A 24,475-nucleotide genomic window follows, 5' to 3' on the forward strand; every position below is an offset into this window, starting at 1 on the left:
CGCGGTTTCTGTCCTGAACCCTGGTCAAAAGCCAGATTGTAGCGTGTCCAGGAGATCTTCACGGTCCACCTGTTCTTGCAGCTGGGATGTCACAATTTATTCTAGAATCTTTGCCAGCCACGGCAATCCTGCCACTGGCCTGAAGATTCTTAGGATCTAAGTTAGATATTTTTAGTAGTGGAGTTACTACAGATTTCTTCAGAATTTAGGGCACTTTGCCAGATGTTAAAGATTTGTTTACAAACTTCGTAACAAATGGGTCAATATCTAAAGCTACCCATTTAGCTACTGCAGATGGAATGGCGTACAGCATATCATTGGTAGCCTTCAACTCGGAGAGAAGGTAACAAACCCTACCCTCCAAAACTTTCATAAATACAATCGAGTTAAGACCCGTCTCAGTATCCTGGCTGGGGATCTCCAGTCTCTCGGACTCTATCTTCCTAGCCAAATCTGGTTTCTGGATCCCCAATTATTCTAGTCCAGTACCTTCTGTTGTCTCTAAGTGGTCCTGGGGATGTACCGGGGTGTTTTCAGCAATTTTAGCTCGTTGTTGAAATCCTCAGCCTGTGCTTGAGAAATCATTGAGGCTTTTGATGCACATCTTGGGTTCGCTAATTGAGAGACCACTGCATATAAATCTCGTGGTCTGTTAATAGCTTTATCAATTTTTTCCATCATAAATTTAGATTTTGACTCAAAGATGGCCTTTCTATATTCACTAGAGATATTCTTTATCTCTAGATTACTCTCGGTATGCTTTTTTCTCCATATTTTTTCGAAGGCTCTTAAAAGTCTCCTTTTTTCCTCAAGATCTTGCGAGAACCATGGGTTAGTAATCTTCCTGGCTCGATTTTGCTGGAGAGGAGCATATTCATACAAATCCTACCCATGATATCTGTGCCTTTATTGAAAAATTATTCACATGTCAGGTTGTTATTGATTTGAGCCAAAGCTTGCTTCAAATTCTCCCCTCGGATCTTCAGTAGATATTTTGACCTATGAAATTGACCGAATATGTACTCGGCCTGCTTTTCCAAAGTTTTTTCCGGTGGTGCTAATTCAAAAGTTCTAACAAAATGATCAGTCCATAACAATGGAATTGTATCTATATAGTGTACCATCTCCCCTCTGTGTTTCAATACATCCAGACAGTGACCTTGGCAATGTGAGGGAGAAGATACTAAAAACTTCATTTCATGGGCTTCCAGTATCCCCATAAATTATTCCCTACCATCTGGATTACTCATATTTTCCACCCAAATAGTAAAGTCACCCAGGCAGAGCAGCGCTTTATGCATACTGCCTGTATCTATTAGAAAAGTTTCTAAATTGTCCAGAAATTCCTGTGCAGGACCTGGTGGTCGATATCCGAACAGAATGTTTACGGTTCTATTTGGGGTGCAATGAATACATGCATGTCCTATATGGCTGTTGTCATCTCACTCCAAAGTTTTCAAATGTGATATCTTGAGTGGTGACCAGATTATGACTGCTATACCACCTCCTCTTTTTCCTGACCTATTAATGGTTTGTATCGAGTATCCTTGAGGAACCAGAAGATGGTACATGGCCTGTGATACTTCGTTAAACCATGTTTCAGTCAAGAAAACGCAGTCCAGGTCGAGAGAATGAATAAGGTCATATAAATCTGTGGCATGCTTCACTGCTGACGTAACATTAAGCAATGCAGCTCTGAACACTTTTGCACTATTGTCATCTTTATTTGATGGCATTCCCCCACCATGGCTTCTTTCAATGCCCAAACTCCTGATTTTGTTCAGTGATCGCAAGGAAAGAGAACCTCCCCTTATACTCAATGCTTTTAATTCATTATTAGTAAATACTATCCTATTCCCAGTGTACCCGGTTCCCATCCCGTCTATAAAGCTAATTTTCGTCTCACTTTGTTACGTGCCGGTACTAATCCGAGTTGATACTCTGATTAGTGATTTCAACGAATAGATTTCAATGACTATAACAATTTTCTTTATGTCAATTTGGCTGCAAATATATGCAGGGGGAGACATCCACATCCCCTACAACCTCCCTCTATCTTAAGTATAACAATTCCCCACCCCCACATATATTTACATCCAAATTCAATGTACAAAATCATTGAATTCGTATTCGATGAATTTCTCAACGATGTAACCTTCCATTTCTGCTTATCGCTACATTAGGCTGCCGGTGTGAATTTGGTGGAGTCTGATCCACTATGCGCAGTGCTCCTATGTTTCTTTAGCTGGCAAAATTTCCTCAAATTATCGTCGATTGGAGATCTTCATGTCCACTATTTTTGTACTATCTGGCGGATTTAATATTTCTTGCTCTTGATTCACCGCCAGGTACCACAGTAGTTGGTTGACAACAGACATTCGTGGAATCTGCTTCCCATGAAGCAATCTTGGAAGTTGTAAATAAATTAGTATCTGTGTGGCCGTTTAGAGGCAAGAGCAGCTGCCTACAGCCCAGTTTCCAGGTTTCTTTTAAACAACACTTTTACAATATTTTCTTTATGCTTTTTGGAGTTTATAGTAGTGTCTTTTTTCAAAGCCACCACAGACTCTCTGCCTAGATCCCAGTTGATCCTTGTTCTCACGTTATCATAGATATTTCACATAGCCGTAATAGGAAGGGGTGTTGTTGTCATGACAACTACCCCTTGCCCTGGCAGTCAGGCCCCCTGGGCCGCACCACGGTGTCTCATCATGGACCCAAGGGCCCAGTCATGTCCCCCAAGACTCTCTTGGAGTCAGTCCTGGCGCCATTTGGCGCCAGGATCATATGGCAGAAAGGGGAGCTGGAGCTCTCAATGGCAGTGTCACAACATGGACGCCCCCACATGGTTCAGTTCCATAAGTGAACCATGCGGTCTAGCATCTAGGGTGTGGTCTGGCCTGAAGGCACCTGGGATACCTGCAGACTAGTTAAGCCATGCCCAAGCTGGAGAACACGCTTCGTGTTGCTCTGCTCTCGCAGTGTGACGTTCACCAGGACCTGTCGGATCTTCATCAGCATTCCGGGATGACACCTGCAACAAGAAGAAGAAGAACATCATTAATACTCTTACCTGTTTGCGAGCCAGCTCCTGTCATCTGCTCCAGTGTCCAGAACATCCAGCGTCTCGGCAAACGCTTGCTCTCTTCCTTGGAAGCCGTAACCTGGGGGGAAAAATAGAAAAGCAGCATTAGTAAGCGTTTATTCTTCATATTTAAACAACCATCGGCAACCTCACGGTTGAACTTGCTGCTGGTTCAAGGTCATTTTGGTCTTCCATCTACCTGCAAGAGAAAAGGGAAAAACTGATTAACACGCATAATTACTCTGAGGCAATTCGAACATCTACTCACCGCTCCGCATCCTCTCAGCAGTTATCATTCGGGACATCACAGCGGCCTGCAAGAGAGGGACAACACAGGTCATCACACGGCAAGAAAAGCACATAGCGCCGTGCTCCACGCTTTCACTTACCATCTCGAGCACAGCCCCAGCCAGCTGGGCTTCCTCAGAACTCCTTCTGCACCTAAAAGAGAAGGAAAGACATTAACAGAGGCAGTTGCAATTAAGGACAAGCTGTCTAAACAGCAGACTTACCTGGGAAACTGAGTCGCAGCAGGACTGGACTCACAGGGCCCGCACCAGTGAAGCAACTCGGTTGCGGCGCGCCCATTCACAACGCACCCCTGCACAGAACAGCAGGACGGAGAGCGCACCATATCGAAAACCAAGACTAGGTCCTCGGCAGAACAAGAACCTGAGGGGGTGGGTCCAGGTCAGAAGCAGTCCAGCCAGATTGGGTGGCGTCCCTCTGGATACCAGCTCAGCATTACAGTTTTATATGCAGGTCAATGCTCAAGGTGGGGGACAAAAACGTGCCATTATATAGTATTTGACGTATAGAAATTTCCACCAGTCAGAGGATGGGCAGATTCACATGATTTAAAAGCATCTACGCAGTTTGCGAAAAAAAGCTTTATTCCATAAATACAACTAAATACGAGACAATGATGAACCAGGTTAAGAGTTGATGGGTTCTGGTCTGGGTTCTGGACTATAGCGGAGTTTCCTTGCCTGATCAACGGAGGATTAGGTTAATAATAGGGGAAAGGTGAGAAACTGGGAGACTTGACAGAGGATGCCAGTGTAGGAGAGATTACAAAAGAAGACAGATACACAAGCCACTCTTGGGGAAGAATGGAAGAAAAAGTGGAGAGGAAAACAGAAGGATCTCAGTCTTAGTAAGATTCAGTTTCGGACCGAATGATGACATACAATCCTCAATTGTACCAAGACTTTTGCCAGCAGAGGATGTCTCTTCAAGGTAGATTGTGCTGCCATCAGCCTGCTAGTGCACCCCAATGCCTGGCCTGCACACCAGATCATCCAGTGGTTCCCTGTAGATGATAAACAGCATTGATGACAAGATTGACATTTGAGGCACTCCAAACGAACCACACCTGACCAAGCTTGCCTGCAAGAACAGGGAACACTCATGCAGGAAATAAACAAAATTGCCAAGCACAGTGCCAGACCAAACCCATCCTGATAACAAGATGTTCAGAGGAACCTTGTCAAAAACAGATAAGACAGCCACAAGAATGATTACCCATGCTGTCCAGTGTACATACATTGTTGGTAACTATCTATAGATAGCCTGTCTCAGTGCTACACCAAGCCTATAATCCAGTCTAATGGTTCTGAAACAAACGGTGAAGTGAGTGGGTTTTATAAGATAGGAAGAAACATGATCATCAGAATAATTAAAATCAAGTGGATCTATGTTAAAATGCTGAATTTTTTACTGTGAGGTCAAAAACCTTGCATGGAAAACAACACATTGTTGTTAGTTTTAATGTAAGGGAGACCCCCCCACAGCCCTCCCAAATCCCCCATTTCATTAAATACCCCTACCCAAACCCCTATCTATTTTTTGGGGGAAATTGTTGTTTTGCATGTGAGATTTTCTACCTCACAGTAATGGGATTCAGTATTTTTCAGTGATACCATATTACGTCAAAAACCAGCAGAATTCAGAGTGAGGAATTGGGGGGAAACAATCCCACACAGGAACAATTTGAGGGAACAGAGGAAAAACGTATGGGTTTTAGAGCAGATAACAGATTTCATAATCTTGATTGTTTCAAAAAGAAAAGAAAATATGAGGATCATCCAAACTTGGGATATATTAAAGTCATTGATGCAGATGCTAGAGGAGTATTCAGTGCAGGATGACTCAACCATTACACAAATAGTTTCAACAATGGAGACAGTGACAGAATGAGGTTCATACAATAAAGGAAATAGCAAAGAAAAGCCCAGGGAATGCTAAAAGGAAAGTGAGATATATGCCAATGAACTGCAAAAAACGGAAACCAAATTCTGAAATGTTAAGTGATATTTAAAAATGACCTGCTTGTCACACCAAAAAAGACAAATGAGGAGACTGTATATCGGGTGGCAAGAAGAGAGTTCTATCATAAATTAATTTGTATATTGACATAGTAATATATCCCAACCTGCTGAAACTCAACTTGATGGAAAAGCACTCATGAGTCCTCACAAGTGCAGTCCTGAATTTGCCACAGGAATAGTTTATACAGAAGATAAAAGAAATTCCACAATACCTTCCTAGCCATTGAAAGGGAAGAAAATGCCCATAGGTTCCATTTGTTGTTACCTCTCATTTTGTAATCCAAATGTTTCATTTGTTTAATTTTTATCACTTTTACATTTTAAATTCAGAGCAGCTGGAAAATGTACCTTGTTGTAGATCACATTAAATCCTGAACCCACTCACATGCCTAGAAAAACATTATCCCCATTCCTAAACTTACTATACATACCTTTTTTAAATCATATATTGTAGGTGAATTTCTTTGTGAGGAATATTTTCCACTGAAACGTGTGTGTCGTGATTATTCTGCAATGAAATCACTGTGTCTCTTTCCATATTATTTTAAGTCAATCTTACTTTTTCATCAAAGGTTTATTTTCTATTTTCTGCAACCCAAAGTTTCAGAGTTTAATGACATTGCACATGTCTCCTCTCTATGCCAAGTGTCCTCACTATTCATTTACAGGAACGGTTTACTTACATTCACCTCAACAACTATCTCTCACTATTTTTGTTGTATCCACAAACCAATTGCATCCTTAACTTTGTTTACCTATTCTATTTTTTGATAACCATTTCAACATTCAAATACATACATCCACAAACAGTTTCAAATCCTCTTGTTTTTCCTTCGGTCTATACCCAATGTGAAATGGTTAAAATACAGTGTGCTATAAAAAGATAGCACATACCACAACGTATTCATACATTTCAAAACAAATGGCCATGTTCAGAATAACGTATTATCGATTCAATAGAAGTCTCCTCTCATCCCCTTTATATAGAAAGTTATGTTAAAAATATGGGCGAATCAGTACCTCAGTTTCCCAGAATTCTTACTAACATCCACTAAGTTTGTTTTTGGTGTAATCTTTTGTTCGATTGCCATCACTTCAACGTTTTTCAATCAAATACACCACAGGGAACTATATATATGGCACCCCATGTCCTTCTTTGAAATGTCTTATCACAGGTGATTTTAAGCTCACTGTCTCACATCCTTTTTATATTTTAAAAACCTCCCAGACTAAATATATCATTTGATCAATATAAAGTAAATAAATACATTGATGGTAAATGTGGCTAAATGTGTTGCATAATTTTTCAAAGCAATTTACTGTCTTTTTCGGGGGGGTGCCTTACGTGTACCCCTTTTACTACATGATTACTGGTACTGCAACTGAAACAATGAAATGTTACATTTTTGGTGATGTTTTGTTTCTAGTATGTTATATTCTGTCTGCCCTTACCTGCTCTTATATTCTATAAACCGGAAACTAGAACAAGAATGGAGGAACAACTACGACCAAGCCAACAGATGAATTTATCAAAAACAAAACCAATCATACAAAAAGTATACTCCTAAAGCCAAAAAGAAATGCTACGATGACAGGATCACACAAGTCATCAACACTCAGGAAGAACTATTCAACATGGTAAATGAGATGAGAAATCCCCCTAAAAAAGGATGCAATGATCTCAGAAATCATTTTAAGAATAGAATCACGCACCTACATCGGATCAAACAAACTACACCAATCAACCAGACCGTGCTCCATCCTCTACCTATGCCGGGACCAAAGAACAGGCTGAAATGTATGTCACAATTTCAGCAGAACAACTCCTCAACCTGGTGAAAAAAAAGCAACAAGGCAGGTTCCCAAATAGACCCCTGCCCACCAGACAGCTATAAATCAATCCTTACACAGGGCACACCAATCGGAATTCTACTTAAACCTTTTCAAGCTCTCACCCTCAATGGGGAGAGTGCTGCAAGCTTTTAAATCTGCAGACATCAACCCACTACTTAGGAAACGACAGGCGGTGTGGAAGACCTCTCAAACTACATCCCTATCACAAGCATTCCCTATCCAGCAATATGACTACAGACCTATGTCTACTAACAAACACTGGAACATGTGGAAAAACACCAACTACTGGACCAGGCACTAGTCAGCTTCAGACCAATGAGCGGGATGGAGACAGCGCTACTCTCAATTTGAGATGACCTGAACACCAACGCAGACTCCAACACTAATTTGGCACTGAAACTACTCGACCTCTCTGCAGCATTACACACAAACAGCCATAACAGTCAGGGGTCCACCAATTAGAACATAGTAAAAAACAAATACTCAAAAAGTAGAGCAAACACCGGGAAAGAAGCAATGCTGATTGTTACAGCTGGGTGATCACAAATCAAACAGAACAGTGGATAGGCTCTGATCTAAAGGCTGGCATCTGAATGTCATACAATCAGTAGTATTATACCAAGAAAATCAATGGTCGGAAATCCATCAAAATGCTTGCAAGTTGGAGAATTCACTTTTTCTGTTTCTCGTGGATTTTATTGGTTCGTAGAAATAACCTCCTTGAAGATTGCATTGATTAATGAAGTGTAATTGAAGCAAAGGATTTAACAATTTCCCTTTACAATGCCTCTGCATGTGGTACCACATTTATTCACATCATACAATTTGTTATTACTGAAGAAACATTTGTGCTGACCGCCAGAACTTTAATACACTGCCATTGGTCAGCACCATTGAGAACAGAACACAAGACACTCTGCAGCTGGTGGAAAAGGGGACATTCACATGATACCTGTTGGATAATGACCTTTGCAAACTCTGTACTAGAATATTTGGTGACTGGCCACCTCTGCAGAGCTTGAGAACTTACCATCTAATTGGTTCTTCCAGGAAAACCACTCTGTCCAGTGCTCCCCTCCCACAGTCGCCTGCCGATGGGCAATGGCGGTCATGTGACCAGTACACTGATAAAGAACTACCTCCCTGTTGCCATGTAGAGCTGCTAGTTTGGCTGACCGCCCTGAAATTACATCACTGGGTTCTAGTTATGTTGGTTTTCTCATAATAAGCCCCCAACCCCCTTGCAGATCCCTGTCGTATCGGTCACGTGCTAAGATCGAAGTTTCCCAGGTCCAGCCCGCCCAAGGGATTTCCATCTCTATGGGTTTATGATGGCACTGTTTTTGTCCTTCTCCTCCTTAGGTAAGCATAGGACAGTATCTTGGACTGTGTGTGCACCCGATGAATCACTGCCCCGTACTGTGTGTCCCTCTTGCTGGCGCTGTATTAGCACATTCCCCCCTTTGATCGATCAATCTTTCGATCGATACCTCTGCCCCTTTCATCACTTCTTCCTTTTCCTTGCACACCCACACCCTTGTTACCATGGTCATGTCCCCTTCCTCCTCATACCCTTCCAAACATTCCCAAATTTCAGGGTCTTTGTTCCATCAGGTGAACACTCTCCCCATAATGCTTTGTAATTTTCCAAGTCTAGTGGGGGTGCTATAAAAAGTATTTCTCCTTCATTCTCTCTTTCATTCATAATGGAGTGTTCCTCACCTAATACCTCCTCAAGCTCAATTTTCTGTAATACCGTTATGTGAGTGTTCATTTGCTGGAAGCACTTACACCAATGGATGATTAGATGACCGATGCAGGTGGTGATGAGGATTGTGATGAGCACAGCGACAGTTATTTATCTTAAATGCTGATACAAGCCAATTGAGTGCCAAGGTGAATAAATAATCCAGCCAAGTTGCTGATGAGGTGTCTTGCATTTCATTGACCATTCTCTGATGTATTGTTTTTATTTCTTCTACTGCATCTGTGATTGTCCCATTTGCAGCATCATTAGTAGAAATTACGGGACAACACAAACTCCCTATCTTATGGCACACCCCTCCCTGCATCACCATCATAAGAACCAAAAGGAAACGATTTTCAATCATAGACCTCGCAGTTCTTCATGCACTGTGTTGAGTCCCTTTTTGGCTGTATTTTCCAGTTGCAGCATTTTGTAGTGCGTGATCGGCAACCATTTTGCATTGGCTGCAGCTTGCACCACAGGGAGCAAAAGAAAGGTAAGGAAGACAGATGCTGAGCTGAACAATTTCAAATGGGGTCGAACATTCTCGAGGTTCTTGGTGGATTCCTCTGAAATGTAGTTGCTGCTGTGCTTTTTCTTCCTTGTTAGATTGTATATGTTTCTTTGTATTTCTGCTGACACTTTTTCTTTATACATGGACACCTCATTGAGTGGTGTCAAGTCTGCGCGAGGCACAACTAAAGTAGGATTATGGAGGGTTACCAGTGTGCACACCCACCAAGTGTTCATCACAGCTGCTGTCCCCTTTTACAATGCCACAATGTCCATTGTCTGCCTGCAACCAGTATTCATCTCAAGCATTGCTGTTCCACGTGCTCTGAACAACAAAGAATACTGTGTGAGCATTTTTCTGTTTTCAGCACGTGGGTTTTCATTTATCCATGTGAGAGCATGTGCAAACTGTTCCAAATGTTTGTACATCCTGCATTTATTTTCTCAACCATCCTTTCTTTGAAATCCACCAGTCCTTCTGCACAGCATTGTGCCATTCCCCTTTCCCATTTTCCATTGTGCAGTACCAAACCCTGGATTTGCATCAAGGCTCTGGTGTGTCACCATGGCACATCGTACCCCATGGAGATATTACAGTATATTCTTTTATGGACAGTGGGCACCTGTGTTCCCTTTTGTGCCCCTCTGTTATATATTCCACAACCATGTGCTTACTCTTCTCCTCCTGGAACATACTTTCTAGCTGTATAAAGGTGTCCTCATACATCTCCTCCCCATCATCAATCCACTTTACTTCTACTGTATGCCTTTGGAACATACCCTTAGTCCCGCACAAGGCCATGTGTACCAGACATCCTCCCTCTTCTGCTGTCACCGCTAGTGGCAATAATTATTTCAGTGTTCCTGTGAGGTGTGGGATGAGTGAGCACACATTGCATGTACCATTGGTGCTCCCCGCCCAACCTTCTTCATTTCCCCATGCCATACGTTTTCTGAGGCCAGATCCACTCAGTGCCTAACAATTTTGTAGAATTCCTTTGGGCTAGTTATACTTCGCTTAGGGCGCGTCTCCCTATCACCACCAGCTGATAGGCCCAATTCATTATCATATGCTAAATGCCAGAAAAGAAGAAGGAGACAAAGATGCAGAACAATACAACACTTTTTACATTTAACCCACTTTTCTCTTTAATTCAAACCCCTCTTCTTTTTCCTTGTCCATCCTGCACCTCTATTGTGGGTCTTCTATAACAATTTATTATAGTACACAATGTTGATATAATTTGGCTAATACTTCCCATCAAGTGGTACCTCCTCTTCCCGATGTGCTGCTGGTATCTCAGCGAACATTGGAGTGATGTATCCATGCACGTCGTTTTTTTATTTTCACTGCTGTGAGTGTTGAGAAGACCACTTCAAAAGGGCCAGAAAACCGAGACTCCTTCCACTTACTCACTGTGTTTTGAATAAGTACCTTGTCTCCCATGGAAAGAGGCTGGGTTTGTGGAACTGCTTGACACGCTTGTGCACCCTCTTCAATTTTGGTTGGCTCACTTTTAGATTTCTAGACCTGGAGGAGATGTATCGAAGCACATTGGTCAGTTAATTAAATAGTCTTTAATTTCATTGCCAAGTATTTCTCAGGTAGGGTTAGCTTCCAAAATTGAATGTGAACGAGGGATGGGCATGCATTCTCCTTCCCATTACAATGCCATGCAGAGTCGGGTGGTGATCCGCAGAAGGTGAATTTAGAAGGGCAAAACGTGAAAGAGGGAGGCAAAAAAGCCAATTTTGGCACATAGTAATGGTTAGGTTAGCTAAGCGCTCTTTTAATAATCCATTAATTATTTCCACAGTTCCATTTGCCTGTGGCTGGAAAACTGTGCCATGTTTGTGTTTGATCCCTAAGAGACCTATTACCTCCTCAAAGAGATCATTGGCAAAGTGTTGGCCATTATCTGAGCTTATCTCCCCACATACTCCACATCTTGTGAATATGTCCCTGACGAGGAACTTTGCAGCATATTTTGCATCATTCTTTGCTTGGGGCCCTGCCTCAAGCCAATGTGAAAATGAACAGACTACCATGATTAAGTACCTGTAGGAGGCACAACTTGCTTGCATGTCAACATAGTTGATATGCAAGTGCCGAAAGGGCCCTTCCTGGATTGGTTCTGCTAGGTAGATTGCTGGGCTTACACTTCAGCACCTTACCACCTCTGTGGATGGGTTAATTAATATAACCTCATATCCCAATGCTTTTGGGTAGTTAGTGTACTTTATGATTTCTCAAGAATGGTGAATAACCAGTGTTCCTCGTACTCTACTATGGGACACCCCATTGTAATCGTTGATGTCTTCTCAATTGCAAATGCTGCGATTGTTTGCTATTGAATTATCTTTGCATTACTGGGTGTATTCTTCCATTGTAGTAAGCTAGTGCTGGGTGCCCCTGCGGCTTCTTTTGTGTGAGGACAGCCGTCATCACTGAGCGATGTGAATATGAGAACAAATACACATTTTCACTGTAATTTGGGGCAGCTAACACAGGTGCCTGCGCCAGTGCGTCTTTAAGTTCTGTAAAACTTGAATTCATATCAGAAGCACATTTTATGTCCCTCTTTTCTTTTTGTGCTTCCTTAAGGCCCTTCAATAAGAGTTTAGTAAATGTGGCATAATCAAATATCCATTCTCTGCAGTAATTGCATAGACCTAGAAACTTCTGAATCTCTTTCACTGTTCGAGGTCGAGTGGTGTAATGAATGGCCTGTGTCCACGCCCTTCAATGGATATTATTGGCCTCAGGTACACAACCTCTTCTAGGTAATACTGTAATGTTGTCTTATCAACCTTATATCCTTTCTCTGCAAGTAGTGACACTGTAAAAATGTTAATCCCAATTCCCATTGCGTCCCATAGGACTCAATAGGAATGGGGATGACGGAAGCACCGGCACCATTGATAACGGTGCTGGTGCTTCTGGGAAAGTCTGCAACTGGCTGCAGTCCCACCCACCAGGTCAGGCCGGGTGGGCGGGATGGCTGCCGCCCACAGACTTGGTGTGTGCTGGTCTGGTAACAAGGGTGCCGGTAAGCTTATCAGCACCATTGTTACCAGACCGGCACACTCGTAATGAGGCCCAATTACTGTGAAGTACTTTGTCTTCGCTGGTATATTGCACAATATTGTTGCAGGGTTTGGAACCATAGGAAATTCTCCTTCCACCACTTCATTTAGAGGGTGAAAATCTTGGATGAAATGCCACGATCTGCCCTTTGATTTCTTTATCGGATAGATAGCTATGTTACAGGTTGATGTGGATGTCTGAATTATGCCTTGCTGCCATAATGTGTGTAAAGTGGACTATATTCCTTCAACTTCTCTCGTCAATAGGTATTGTTTTGCCCGGGGCAGCAGGGCCCCTTGTTTCAGTTTTATGGTTACTGCCCCTGTTACTTCAGTACCCCCACATCGTGAGGTCCCTTGGTCCACAACTCACCCGGCACCTTTTTGAGATCTCCCTCTGTGTGTTTATATTCCTTCTTCACTAACTGTGTCAGAATGAGCACAATTTATTTCTATATCTAAACTAGGCACAGTATCTGTATCTGGAACATCATCTCTCCTTGCTCCTCCTCATCGGTGAACAGCTGTTCATCCAATACTCCTGTGATTGTCAGAGTGGGGTCAATGCACAGCATTGTTCACCACTCCATGTTGTAATCGTCCGTTCCCCACAGAATCACCATGTGGTTGCGTATTACTGCTTCATCCAGCTGAAACACCATTATTTTCTCCACTAAGTCATACTTCTGGCATTGTGATCTGAATAGGAATTCCAAAGCCAGTCAGCAAAATGTCCCCTGTATTCCTGGGACCCATCCTAGCAGAACTTCAACCCCGTACAGGAACATGCTGCGGTATATTGGCTGTGTTCACAATGTGCCTTGCAAGTGTGTTGCCAAGAGAAGAGCTGCCACCCAAGCATAGTAAATGCTGGACATGGAGCACTCCATCCCTTTCTCTGTGAATGGTATGGTTGCATTCGGGTTTTATGAGCATGTCTCTCCGCAAAATATTGAAGGATGTGTTTTTGGAGTACAGTAAGGGAGCTATAAGGTGTTGTTTCCCTATGCTTAATGGTAAATATTTTGTTACTGGAATAGCGATCACTGCCCCTGAAAGCTCTGCATATCCTTCACTCTGTTACATAATGGGAATCCCCCTCCCGGATGCAGTATTTGGTTGCTCCTTTATCTATGAGAACAAGAACTCTCCTGGTCCTATTTTCACTGCTACCTCGAGCTCCTCTTCTGGGTCATCAGTTACTTCTAGGACTGGACACGCTCAGATTTTCTGTGGGCCTCCCTATTGCTGTATGTTACTAGGCGAGAAAGGGAAAGGGTTCTCCCCTACCAGGTTGCCTCCTGTGTAATGGGGCACCACGGTTTGCCCTAGCACCACCGTTGTTCCGCCTGCTACCACAGGTGGCTCAACCATCACTGGGAGCATTACCCCGCTGTCTGTTGTCCTTCCTTGGGGCAACACTCTTCCCTGCTGTGCTGGCATCTGTGCAGGTTGTAATGGCCTAGGATGACTCTGCATCTGCTGCCACTAGAGCCCCTGCTGTTGCACTACTTGGATTGCCAATTCATGTGCCTGTTGCATAAACGGAGGGGGGTGCGCCACATGTCCCATGGTCTGACATATGTAGCATGGCCTGCAAAACCATGTATCCTGTTCCTCGATACCCCCATCTTCCCCTATAGGGAAGTACCCTCCATACGTATATTCCCCTGGGGTGGTGTTCCCCATTTTGATCTATACTGCAGCTGCATGTACCCTCCTTGTGGTGTTTGTCCTGCAGGAAACCCTCTCTGTGGGGCCGGCACAATGGCAGCGCATCGGGCACTAACAGCACTCATTCCATGGTGTATTTGGCCTGTTTCTTTTGAACTCATTTGTTTGCTGCCTTCGCTGCATTCTCGGCTGCCTGACTCTCGTTTCCTGCTTTCTCGTACCTTAATGTACTATTGTTGCTTGTATTTTGGGACAGCCCTTAGCTTCTATACACACTACCTTATCCAAGGAAGCCTGTACTTCTGTTGGCAGTCCTTTTACTAGTATGTTATAGAACAAGGGTATGCATTCGTCCCACGACCTTTGATGTCTTGGGTCCATAAATCCTGGACTCGCTTTATATATTCAGCTGGGTCATCATCACCTTTCATTTTATAAGCCATCACTGTCCCCAGGTCATAGCTGTCTGGATACATGCTTGATGAGCGTTGGTGCTCAATTTCACTCCTTTGTAGCCAGCCTGATTCCATACTTTGTCTGCCTGTTCTCCGAAAATTTCTGCAAACAAACATTTCATAACCCCTATGGCCAATTTAGCCCCTGCTGTCTTTTTCTCAAGTGCCTGTATCCAACTACTGGCCCCTGCTACAAGGGCGGAACAGGCTACATATAAAGTTGTCGCATTGTTAGCTTCTCTGTCCTACCACTTTAGGAGATGGACCAGACCCTGTCACAACCATTACTGTCCTGTCGTTTCTGCTATTTTTATCTCCTTCTCCTAGTTTTGTCAGGTGTCCATTCGTCACTGTCCCCATCACTCTATTCGTCTCCTAATACCCTGGCAACATCTTCCTCATCCCCTTCACTGTCTTTTTTAATTTCTTCCTCTTTGTCCTCTGCATCGTATTTGATTTTTATTCTTTCCAATAGCCATTCTCCTTTATCCCCCTTGCTCTTCCTCCTCACCTCTTCCTCTATCATCCATTCTGCTTCACTGAATAACACATCCACCTGTTGGCACGTATTCTTTTCAATGTCTGCTAGATATTTTCTTTCTTTGAGGTGTCCTGCCCTGGGTTAGTATACCCTGCCGCTGGTCACAAGTGAGAGTGACCAGCGGCAGGGTATACTCCTCGTGTATTTCCCAGAGACCCAATATGTTTTGTCTGCTTTTTAGCTTAGAACTTTTATATTTCGTTATTAGGTACAAGAACATATTCTCTATTATTTTGCTGTCAAATGTCCCTTCACCTGGCCATGCATGGAAACAGAACAGAAATAGTATTAATAAAACCATTCAAAATCTGTACCGCGGGATGGCACCTGTGGAGCACCACAAGGATCCTCACTATCCCCACTCCTCTTCAACATCGATATGACACCACTAATCAACCTCATCAAAAGACACAGCTTTACCTGCTACAACTACGCAGATAGCACCCAAATCATCTACAAAGTTGGTGCTGAACAAGGAGAACTCAACGCTAATAGACTGTCTCAAAGAACTCTACCAATGGATGAACACTAACAACCTCAAAATCAACCCGAGCAAGGCGGAAATCATGATTACATCCAACATCCAAGGAAGCAACCAAGTACATCACATAGCCCGCTGAACTAGAAAAAGCACCCACACATCCATAATTGTAAAAAATATGGGATTCCTAATGGACAACAAGCTAACCCTAGAAAGGCAGGTAAATGCTGTAATCAATAAATGCTTCTTCCATCTACAAAGAATCACAAATATTTTACCATTCCTCTCCTTATTCACAAACAACTGGCCATCATCTCCCTCATCATGTCCAGGATAGACTACGCCAACAGCTTATACCTCAGAATGAAGGATTATTTTCTGAAGAAACTACAAAGTATACAGGATGCTGCGGCCAGACTTCTCCTCAAACACTCACAAAACGATCACATCACTCTGGGGCAAAAAGTGCTACATTGACTACCAATCAAAGAAAAAATCACCTTCAAAACAATGTGAATAACACACACAGCAGTCCAGGGCCTAGGAGCGGAATTCATATGATATGATATGACATGATATGGCATTTATATCTAGGCGCCACCAGACTAAGGAGGGAAGACAGAGGGACAAGACAAACAATCCTACTAGGCCTTATGTAACTCGGATTATGCAAGTGTGACAGCGAGAAGTGCAAGGGGAAAGGAGAGGGGGAAGTGCACGGGAGAGGGGAATGGGAAGTGCAAATAGGGCAGCTTGACTCTGAGTAAGTGCTGTCAGGGCAGCGCGGCTCTAGGTAAGTGCGTGGTAAGCCAGGAAGCAGTGCAAGGAAGACTGGTCTAGGAGGAGCCTCGTACCCAGTGAGACTCTGAGGGTACCAGGCAACCAATCAGTGCAGCAGACTGGTAAGTTAGCAGAGAAGCAAGAGATAGAAGGCAGAGGCGAAGAGGAAGGTCTTGAGCTACTTCAGAAACATCCGGTGATCCAGCCCAAGTCTGAGAGGGGCAGGAAGTCTGTTGCAGAGGGAGGTGCCTGGAGAGGAGAGAGATCTACCCCCTGATCTCTGTCCAGAGACATGTCTGCCCCTAAGAGAGTTGGGGGTATCAGAGAAAAGGGCTCTAGAAGGAAGGTGTTTTGACAGAGAGAGTGGGATGTAGTGCAGGCCCTGGCCCGTGAAAGCCTTGTGGATGATGCTGAGGTTTTTTAACTTGATCCTTGCAGCCAACGGGAGCCAGTGAAGGGATTTCAGGGCTGGAGCGATGCAGTCCCTAGGCTTGAGGCGAAGGATGAGTTTTGCAGTCATGTTCTGGTTACGTTGCATCGGGTGAAGAGTAGAGTTAGGCAGTTTGAGAAAGATGCTGTTGCAGTAGTCCAGCCTGGAGAGAACCAGGGCTCTGGAGACAGCAAGCTTCTGGGGGAAGGTGAGAAAAGGTAAAATACTTCTGAGGAGGAGCAGCTGGAAGTGGGCCTTTTTGGCAAGGTACAAGATGTGTGGGAAGAAGCATAGAGTGGGGTCAAAGATGAATCCAAGGTTTATTGCCTCACAGGAAGGCAAGGGTAGAAGGCCCAAGAAGGGCGGCCAGAGTGAAAGAGGAAAAGCGGGAGCAGGGGTCCCAATATGGAGGATATCACTCTTACTGAAATTAAGGCAGATATAATAGGAGGCTCACCAATCCTGAATCACGGATAGACAGCCAGGAATGAGCGAGGAAGGAGCGGAGGCTGAGGAGAGCCTGAAGGAGAGCTGAGTGTCATCCGCATAACACTGAAAGTTAGAAAAGAAGGTGGAGATCAAGTGGGCCAGAGTGGCCAGGTAAACATTGAATGGCCAGGGTGAGAGGATGGAGTCCTGGGGGAGACCACATGTTGTGGGGAGGTGGAGGACAGAAAGGACCCAAGTTGGATTTGGGAGGGTCGGTCAAGGAGGAACGTGGCCAGCCACTCCAGGGCCTGATCCGTGATGCCCAGGTTCTTGCAGAGTCGATTGATCAGGGTGGCAGTATTGACCATATCAAATGCAGAGGAAAGGTCAAGGAGGATGAGCAAAGAGGGGGAGCTGGAATTGAGATTAGAGAGCAGAACTTCACGGGTGTTAAGTAGAGCAGTTCCCGTGCCTCTGCCTATTTGCCCTTTGCTTACTTGAGTTGCTTTTTAGTAAGACTCTAGAAGCTTGCTCCCACACAGGCGACATCAATATTTGTATTTGTTGTTTTGAGCACTCTCTGCTCATTCACACAAAGTAATGGTTTTTCAGGGGCCTGCAACCTTTGGCTTTCTAGGAGCCAGATTACAGAAACGTTGCACCAGTGCATGGTATTAGCACTAGGTCAAAGTTTGCCTTGGGACCAAACACTTTGGGTCTATATTAAAAAACCTTTGCACCATGACAATTTTGGAATTATCACTAGGACAAACTTTACCGTTGGGTAGAAAACTATAATGTCAATGCATTTTTGCACCCTGGAGAAGATTGCCCTATTTCTAATGTGTAATGGTATTAGCACTAGTCCTGGTGCAAACATTTATTGAAAGTACATGTTTTTTGCATTATGGGAATTTGTACCCTACTGCTAATACCATGCAATATTGCACTTGCCATGGTGCAAAGGTTTTCTAACATTTCCCCCAATGTGTTGGCAGTAGGGCAATCTGTGCTCTAATGATAATACTGTGCAAATTTGCACTGCCACAATGTTTCTGTAATCTGGCCTGAGATGTTTTGGACTACCACTCCCATCATCCCTAGCCACCATAGTCAAATGGCAGCAATCATGTGAGTCGTGGTTCAAAACATCTGGAGAGACACCGTTTTCAGACCCCTGATTTAGGGCCTGATTTATTGGCAAAAACACAGTGCGGATTACAAACAGCACTCAACAAAACACAAGAATATATGGAAAAAAACGAATTTACAATAAACATCAAGAGAACAAAAATTATGTACCTAACAAATAGGAAACAAAAAGGGAACAAAGCTTTTTCTTATTATCTACAGAAAGAAAAATTGATCCAGGTTATAACCTATAAATATTTAGGAATATGGATAAATCAATCACTCACAAAATCTACATGGGCAGAACATTTGAAGTCCAGAACCCGGGCACTAGCACGTCAGGGTCTGATGATCCATAAGAAATTTGGGAAATTTTCGTTTAAACCGGCTGTAACATTTTACAAGCAAAAGGTGACAGTGATCCTTGCGTACAGTGCTGAAACTATGATCAATCTGGACCGATCTATATGGATTAAACTGGAGTCGATGTACTGACGGAAAGTATTGGGCCTACCTCAAAATATGCCGATGGCCGCATCTGTTAGGAGCTAGGCCTCCAATCGCTAGAATCAATAATAGAATGGAAAATATTAGACCTATACAGAAAATTGAACAGTGAAGAAAAGATACCGGCTTTGGAAATTTTAAGAACCTCACACTTACACGTCAATGATACAGTATTAAACAAATGGAAAGAAATGACAATGAGCATATGTAACAAAAAGGGAATTGCATTAGAGACATTGACGAAGATGCCACAAAACGCAAAAAAGCAGTTGAGGCGAATCGATTGGATTGAGACACAAGAGCAGAAAGACCGATACAAACTGACCCTAAAGTGCAATGGAGAGGCACGAGCACTCAACCAACTACCACACTACCTAAATCTTAATCCAGATCGAAGAATTAGAGACATGTTTCTAAGATTAAGACTGAACCTACTCCCAACAAGAGAAGTCCAAGGGAAATGGAGCCAAAACAAAAGTGCAAACAGCGACTGCAGATTCTGTCTAATATTGGGAAAAACAGAAACTTTATACCATGTAATTATGGAATGTGAGGCACTCAATCAAAAAAGACTGCTCTACAGTGAGAAATACCAAAGTGCCATAGTAGAAATGGCAAAAGAAGAAAGATGGAGTCAAATCCTGATGGGAAACAACAGAAAGATGCCACCATAGTCCACTTCTGGGTAACCATTATGTTGGAAAACAGTAGTAGCAAATAAGAATAGTAAACCAAAGTATTTTTAAACAAGACAATGTAAATTGATGTGAATCATAAATGTAAGGTTTAAGATGTAAACCAAATTCATTTTAAAATAAAAAAGATTTTTTTTAATTATTTGTGTGGAAAAAAGGGTTTGCCTTACTCGATTAGTTGAATCGAATGTGCAGTACTTTTCCCGGACTTGCGTGGAGTTTGTGCAGGCTCGGCATGTCTCTGCGAGCCGTCGAGTGCCTTGCGCGAGACTCCACGCAGAGCATGGCGTGGCTTGCTCAGAGGGCTGAGAAGGGGGCCAAACACCACAAATTAGGAAGAACTTGTGAACAAGTGGGTGTTCCGAGGGACCCCCTGCAGACAGTCACTCACACGCCCACATTTGCTCAGCACGAGGCATATTCATGGATTCGATTGCGCATCCTCTTGACCGGTAAATGCCCATGAAAGTCATTCATACTATCCGCCACCTGAAGGCAGGTGTAAGTACACTTACGCATAGGAATGGCAGTGGGGAGGTGGGTTTGCATGTCAGTTTCGGGGTGTGTGTACGCAACCAGGGTTCTGATCCAATTTAGGGGGGGTGCGTCCACAGTTTTTTTCGAGATTTCAACTGAGTTACATTTTTTCATAAGCATGGCATTGGAGTGCCGGATATGGTTATGGGGGACCCTGCACAGGGTCCCTGAAATGCAGGACTGCTTGCAGGGGAACCCACCCACTATTTGAAGGGTGCTTCTTTTCGCACCCGGGGGGAGCACGAAAAGATAGCTGTTCTGGCTGTTTATGCTTTGCGCGTGAGCGTGTTAGGGGCGCTCCAGGCACGACTTGCGATTACGGTTACTTTGCGCAGTAAATTCTATGAATACGCAGTACGCACAGTGTCATTCTCGGCGCGTGGCCCCTGTGGGATTTCTGCACTCATTTCAATGAATCGGGCCCTTGGTGTCTACATTACTTCCCTTCATTCGATTTTCAGAGTTGCATATGTATTGGTTTGAGAAAGGTGTAGATTCTTAGATGATTCTGCATTCTATGATACAATTATTCTCATACCTTGAGGCTACTGAATGAAATATTTAGAACGTGTGATACATATATTTCTGATCTTACCTGTGTCTTCTCTAGAGCCCATTGGATAGCACTGGCATTTATGGTAAGGGTCTTCCCTGGAGGGGCACTGGCATCATAGCTGCCCACCTTTACATGTGTGATGGTTCCCTCAGGATCCCGCTGCCAGTTAACAATATCATAATGTGCAGGAGGGTTTCCATGTCTATCGAAGAACGCCTCTGTGTCATCTCTTTTCAAGCGCACCTCCTTGATATAGTGAAGCAGCTGCAGGCATAAACATGGTGTAATATGTTTAGGAATCTTTCTGCCATATCGGTGGTGTTTTAAACATACCAACAGTGTGCTTACCACTACATGTCCTCCAATCCAGTCTTCGCACTTTGTCTTTCTCGAGATAGTTTCAAGGTTCCGTTTAATGCAATATTATGGATCCCACAAAAATCTCTAGAAATTTTACATATATCTTGAGATAAATTCTCATTACAGTTAACTAAACTATGTCTTCTTTGGTATACATTTAATGAAAATGTAATAATGAATATATAACGACAATTATATAACGAAAACAATATAAATACAATGTGTGTGGGGGTGGGATAAAGGGTTCAATCTTGTGGGGAAATGGTTGGGGACGGTTTTTTAGCTGGGGGAAACGGGGGCTTTGAGGGGACCGCTTAAAAAAAGAAAAAAAAATGGTTATGTTTTGTCTTTATATATTTTTCGTTATATGTGCATTCGTTATAAAATTATTCAGTATAAAGACATGTACTTTATATGTTCATTGTTTGTTTTGGCATTCAACTGGTTGGCGCTCCCTTTATAAGTAAGATCTGATTGTGTGCACAACAACACCAACATGCTTAACTCGGCAGCCGAGTGTGGTAGCAGTCTGCTATTTACAATTCTGTTGGGTTCACCTCCGGCTGCATGTCAGAGCTCTTGACAGGTGTTAGCAAACACCAAGTGGGAATCTTTGGGTGAACCTTTATATAACATTATGCTCACAAGTACCTCTCACAGGCATGATAAACACCTCTGTGATAATAATATCAGGTATTTTCTTCATGCTTAAGAGATAATGGTCAATCTCCTTTGTGTTTACATTATGCCATTGTTTAACCCCGGCATTCAAATATGACCTTACAATGTGTCCACAGACAAATCGTGCAAGAATAATGACCCCAGTAATATGTTCAGAACAGATACACGCTATACTATGCGGACATGGCACCATTGGTTTGGGGTTGCCTGGTGTCAGGCGCCTTGAGAGAATTAATACATTCAAACCTTTTACCCTTGACTCTAGAGCAGGGCCTCCAACCAGCCGATTACCAGGGCTTTTGGACTACGACACCCAGGATCCCTCACCATTGACCATGTTGGCTGGAGGAGAAAGGATTTACAGTCCTAAACATCTGGAGAGCCAAAGGTTGCAGAACATTGTTCTAGAGGAGGTGCAGCTCTATGTAGCTGTGGAAATCCACTTGTGTCTCCCGGACTGGTCCTTTGGGGTAGTGTAGCTCAGTAGCGGTCTAAAATGCATTTTCAGAGGTTGTACAAGGGGGTGAATCTTTCACAGAGAGACCAGTAATGTAAATAAAAAAATATCAGAATACATAATAAAGGGGAACCGGCCCATCACTGCGACTCCAAAGTGCTGACTGTGCTTTCTGTGCACTGTCAGCATTTTCTAAAATGCTGACTCCCATTACTGCACCCAAGTGGAGCGGGGGTTGCGGGGTTGTCCCAGAGGAAAAAAATAAACAAAATGTTTTAAAAGTACCCTGCGGTGTCAGCACCGCCCCATGTAAGTGGGAGGAACTGACGCTGCAGGGGTACAGGACTGATGTGCCACTTAGTACAGGTAAGTGGGCTGGGGGTTGCAATATTGCAGGGCAAAAGTGATCTATATGATCACTGCACCGCTGCACCGCACCGTAATTGGCGTCGACATTTTCATTAGCGCAGTTATGGCAGGCGCAGCGATCACATAGATTCTAATAAAGGTACACAATAAAAAGTAAAGAAATACTTGATTATGATCTGACAACACTAACGATGTCGCCCTGAAAAACTGAAAACATACCATAGGAGAAATACATATACAGGTGATCAAATAATTTTGTTAAACATATTTTAAATGCTCACAAAATGTCGACCTAGTTCTGCTGTAATTCTGCCGTCCATATGAATATTCTTACTCTCCATTGTTAGCGTGCAGAGGGATGTAGTTAACCCTTGACCCAGGGAAGGTCTAAGTGGATAAAGGTCTGTGGTATTGTCAGCGGGTGCCATACATTCCTGAGAAAGCATACTGGTCTAATCATGGTGAGCATTTTCACCATGATTGGGGTAAAGTCTTTAAACAAGTTGCTTGACAGTCTGAAAATATGCTGGCAACATTTAAACACACCTTTAAATGACCATGGTGTCACATGTCCCTTTACCAGCAGCACTTTTCTAAAGCTTGCCATTTGCTTAAATGGCTACAGTACAGCATGGCCTTGGTGCATCACTTGTGCTTCGGTAACATGATTTTCATTTTACAGCAAGCATGTTATCTATCGTATGTTTAAATTATGTTAGAACGGACTGCTTAAAGTGAATAGATTCACTGCGAGTGTGCACAATTTTTATAATAGTTTAATTTTGACTGTATTACACTGTGACAGGCTGGTAGAATGGCAGCCTGTCACTGTGTTACCAGAAATGAGACTCAAACACCACATTTCTTTGCAAAGGGTTTTTTTATTCAAACCAAATAGAATCTATCAGTATGGGGCCAAAACTCAATGAAGAAGAGGTCAGTGGGCCCCATTACGAGGTTGGCGCTAAGAATCTCCCTTTACAGGCATGCCGGTGATAACCTGTCCGTGTAGGCTTGATCCTGCAAACGGGGTGATAACGAGTGCGCGAGCACGCGCACCCCTGCATGCCGGTAACGGCTGTATCGGCATGCTGGTAACGACCCTCAAACCCCCAGATAGCTGCATCATCGAATGCACACATAACACCTCCGTCATCAGCAACCCCTAAATAGCGGTACTGGTATTAACATAGCGGTAAGAACGGGCCCGTCATTACCGGACCCAGAAGTAAGGTCATCGCACCGGAACGGGAAATGCATTGGCGCCCATCTTCCATTGCCATCCTCCACATACTGGACCTTCACAGGCAAAACTCTAAGCACACCACGGACAAAATGTCAAAGGCTACCCAGAAAGGACGAGGAGCTGAACATGCTAGCCGATATCCTAGTAGAGAATGCGGATGTGGTTTTCTGCAGTGACCTCAGGCGTCCAGCACAGCTGAGAAAGAAGGCCATCTTGGAGGAAGTGGCAAGGAAAGTAAGTGCAGTCGGCACCACCGCACGCACAGTGAGCGGTTGCAAAAAGCACGGGGATGACCTGAGGCTGAGAGTGAGGAACATCTTGTCAGTCAATCGGAGCCAGGGGCTGGCAACAGGTGGCGGACCTCACTCACCTATCAAATTGGCTAGATGGGATGAAACTTGCACCTCAGTGATAGATGTGGAGTCCATTGAAGGAGTTGGTGGAGCGGATTTCGACGTGCCAACATTGGCAGATAAAGGTGAGTGTCCCTACAAACACACGACAACCAATCATCACAGTTGACCACCAAA

The 24,475-nt window shown here is 43.5% G+C and overlaps 1 protein-coding gene across 1 annotated transcript in view; it reads right to left on the reverse strand.

Moving 5' to 3' along the window:
• The window catches only part of LOC138464926 (extracellular calcium-sensing receptor-like), a 178,291-nt gene extending 154,354 nt beyond the window's left edge, over window positions 1-23,937 (reverse strand). Inside the window, exons 1-7 of the mRNA XM_069607219.1 lie at window positions 23,917-23,937; window positions 20,872-21,096; window positions 17,435-17,529; window positions 3,475-3,526; window positions 3,354-3,399; window positions 3,074-3,164; window positions 2,920-3,034 (exon numbers count right to left, since the gene is read on the reverse strand). Of these exons, the coding sequence (XP_069463320.1) occupies window positions 2,920-3,034; window positions 3,074-3,164; window positions 3,354-3,399; window positions 3,475-3,526; window positions 17,435-17,529; window positions 20,872-21,096; window positions 23,917-23,937 (645 nt within the window). The remainder of the gene's footprint in view (window positions 1-2,919; window positions 3,035-3,073; window positions 3,165-3,353; window positions 3,400-3,474; window positions 3,527-17,434; window positions 17,530-20,871; window positions 21,097-23,916) is intronic.
• Window positions 23,938-24,475: the final 538 nt, after the last annotated feature.

The sequence above is a fragment of the Ambystoma mexicanum genome, chromosome 1p (genome assembly GCF_040938575.1).
Source record: "Ambystoma mexicanum isolate Mex_15411 chromosome 1p, UKY_AmexF1_1, whole genome shotgun sequence".
NCBI lineage: Eukaryota > Metazoa > Chordata > Amphibia > Caudata > Ambystomatidae > Ambystoma > Ambystoma mexicanum.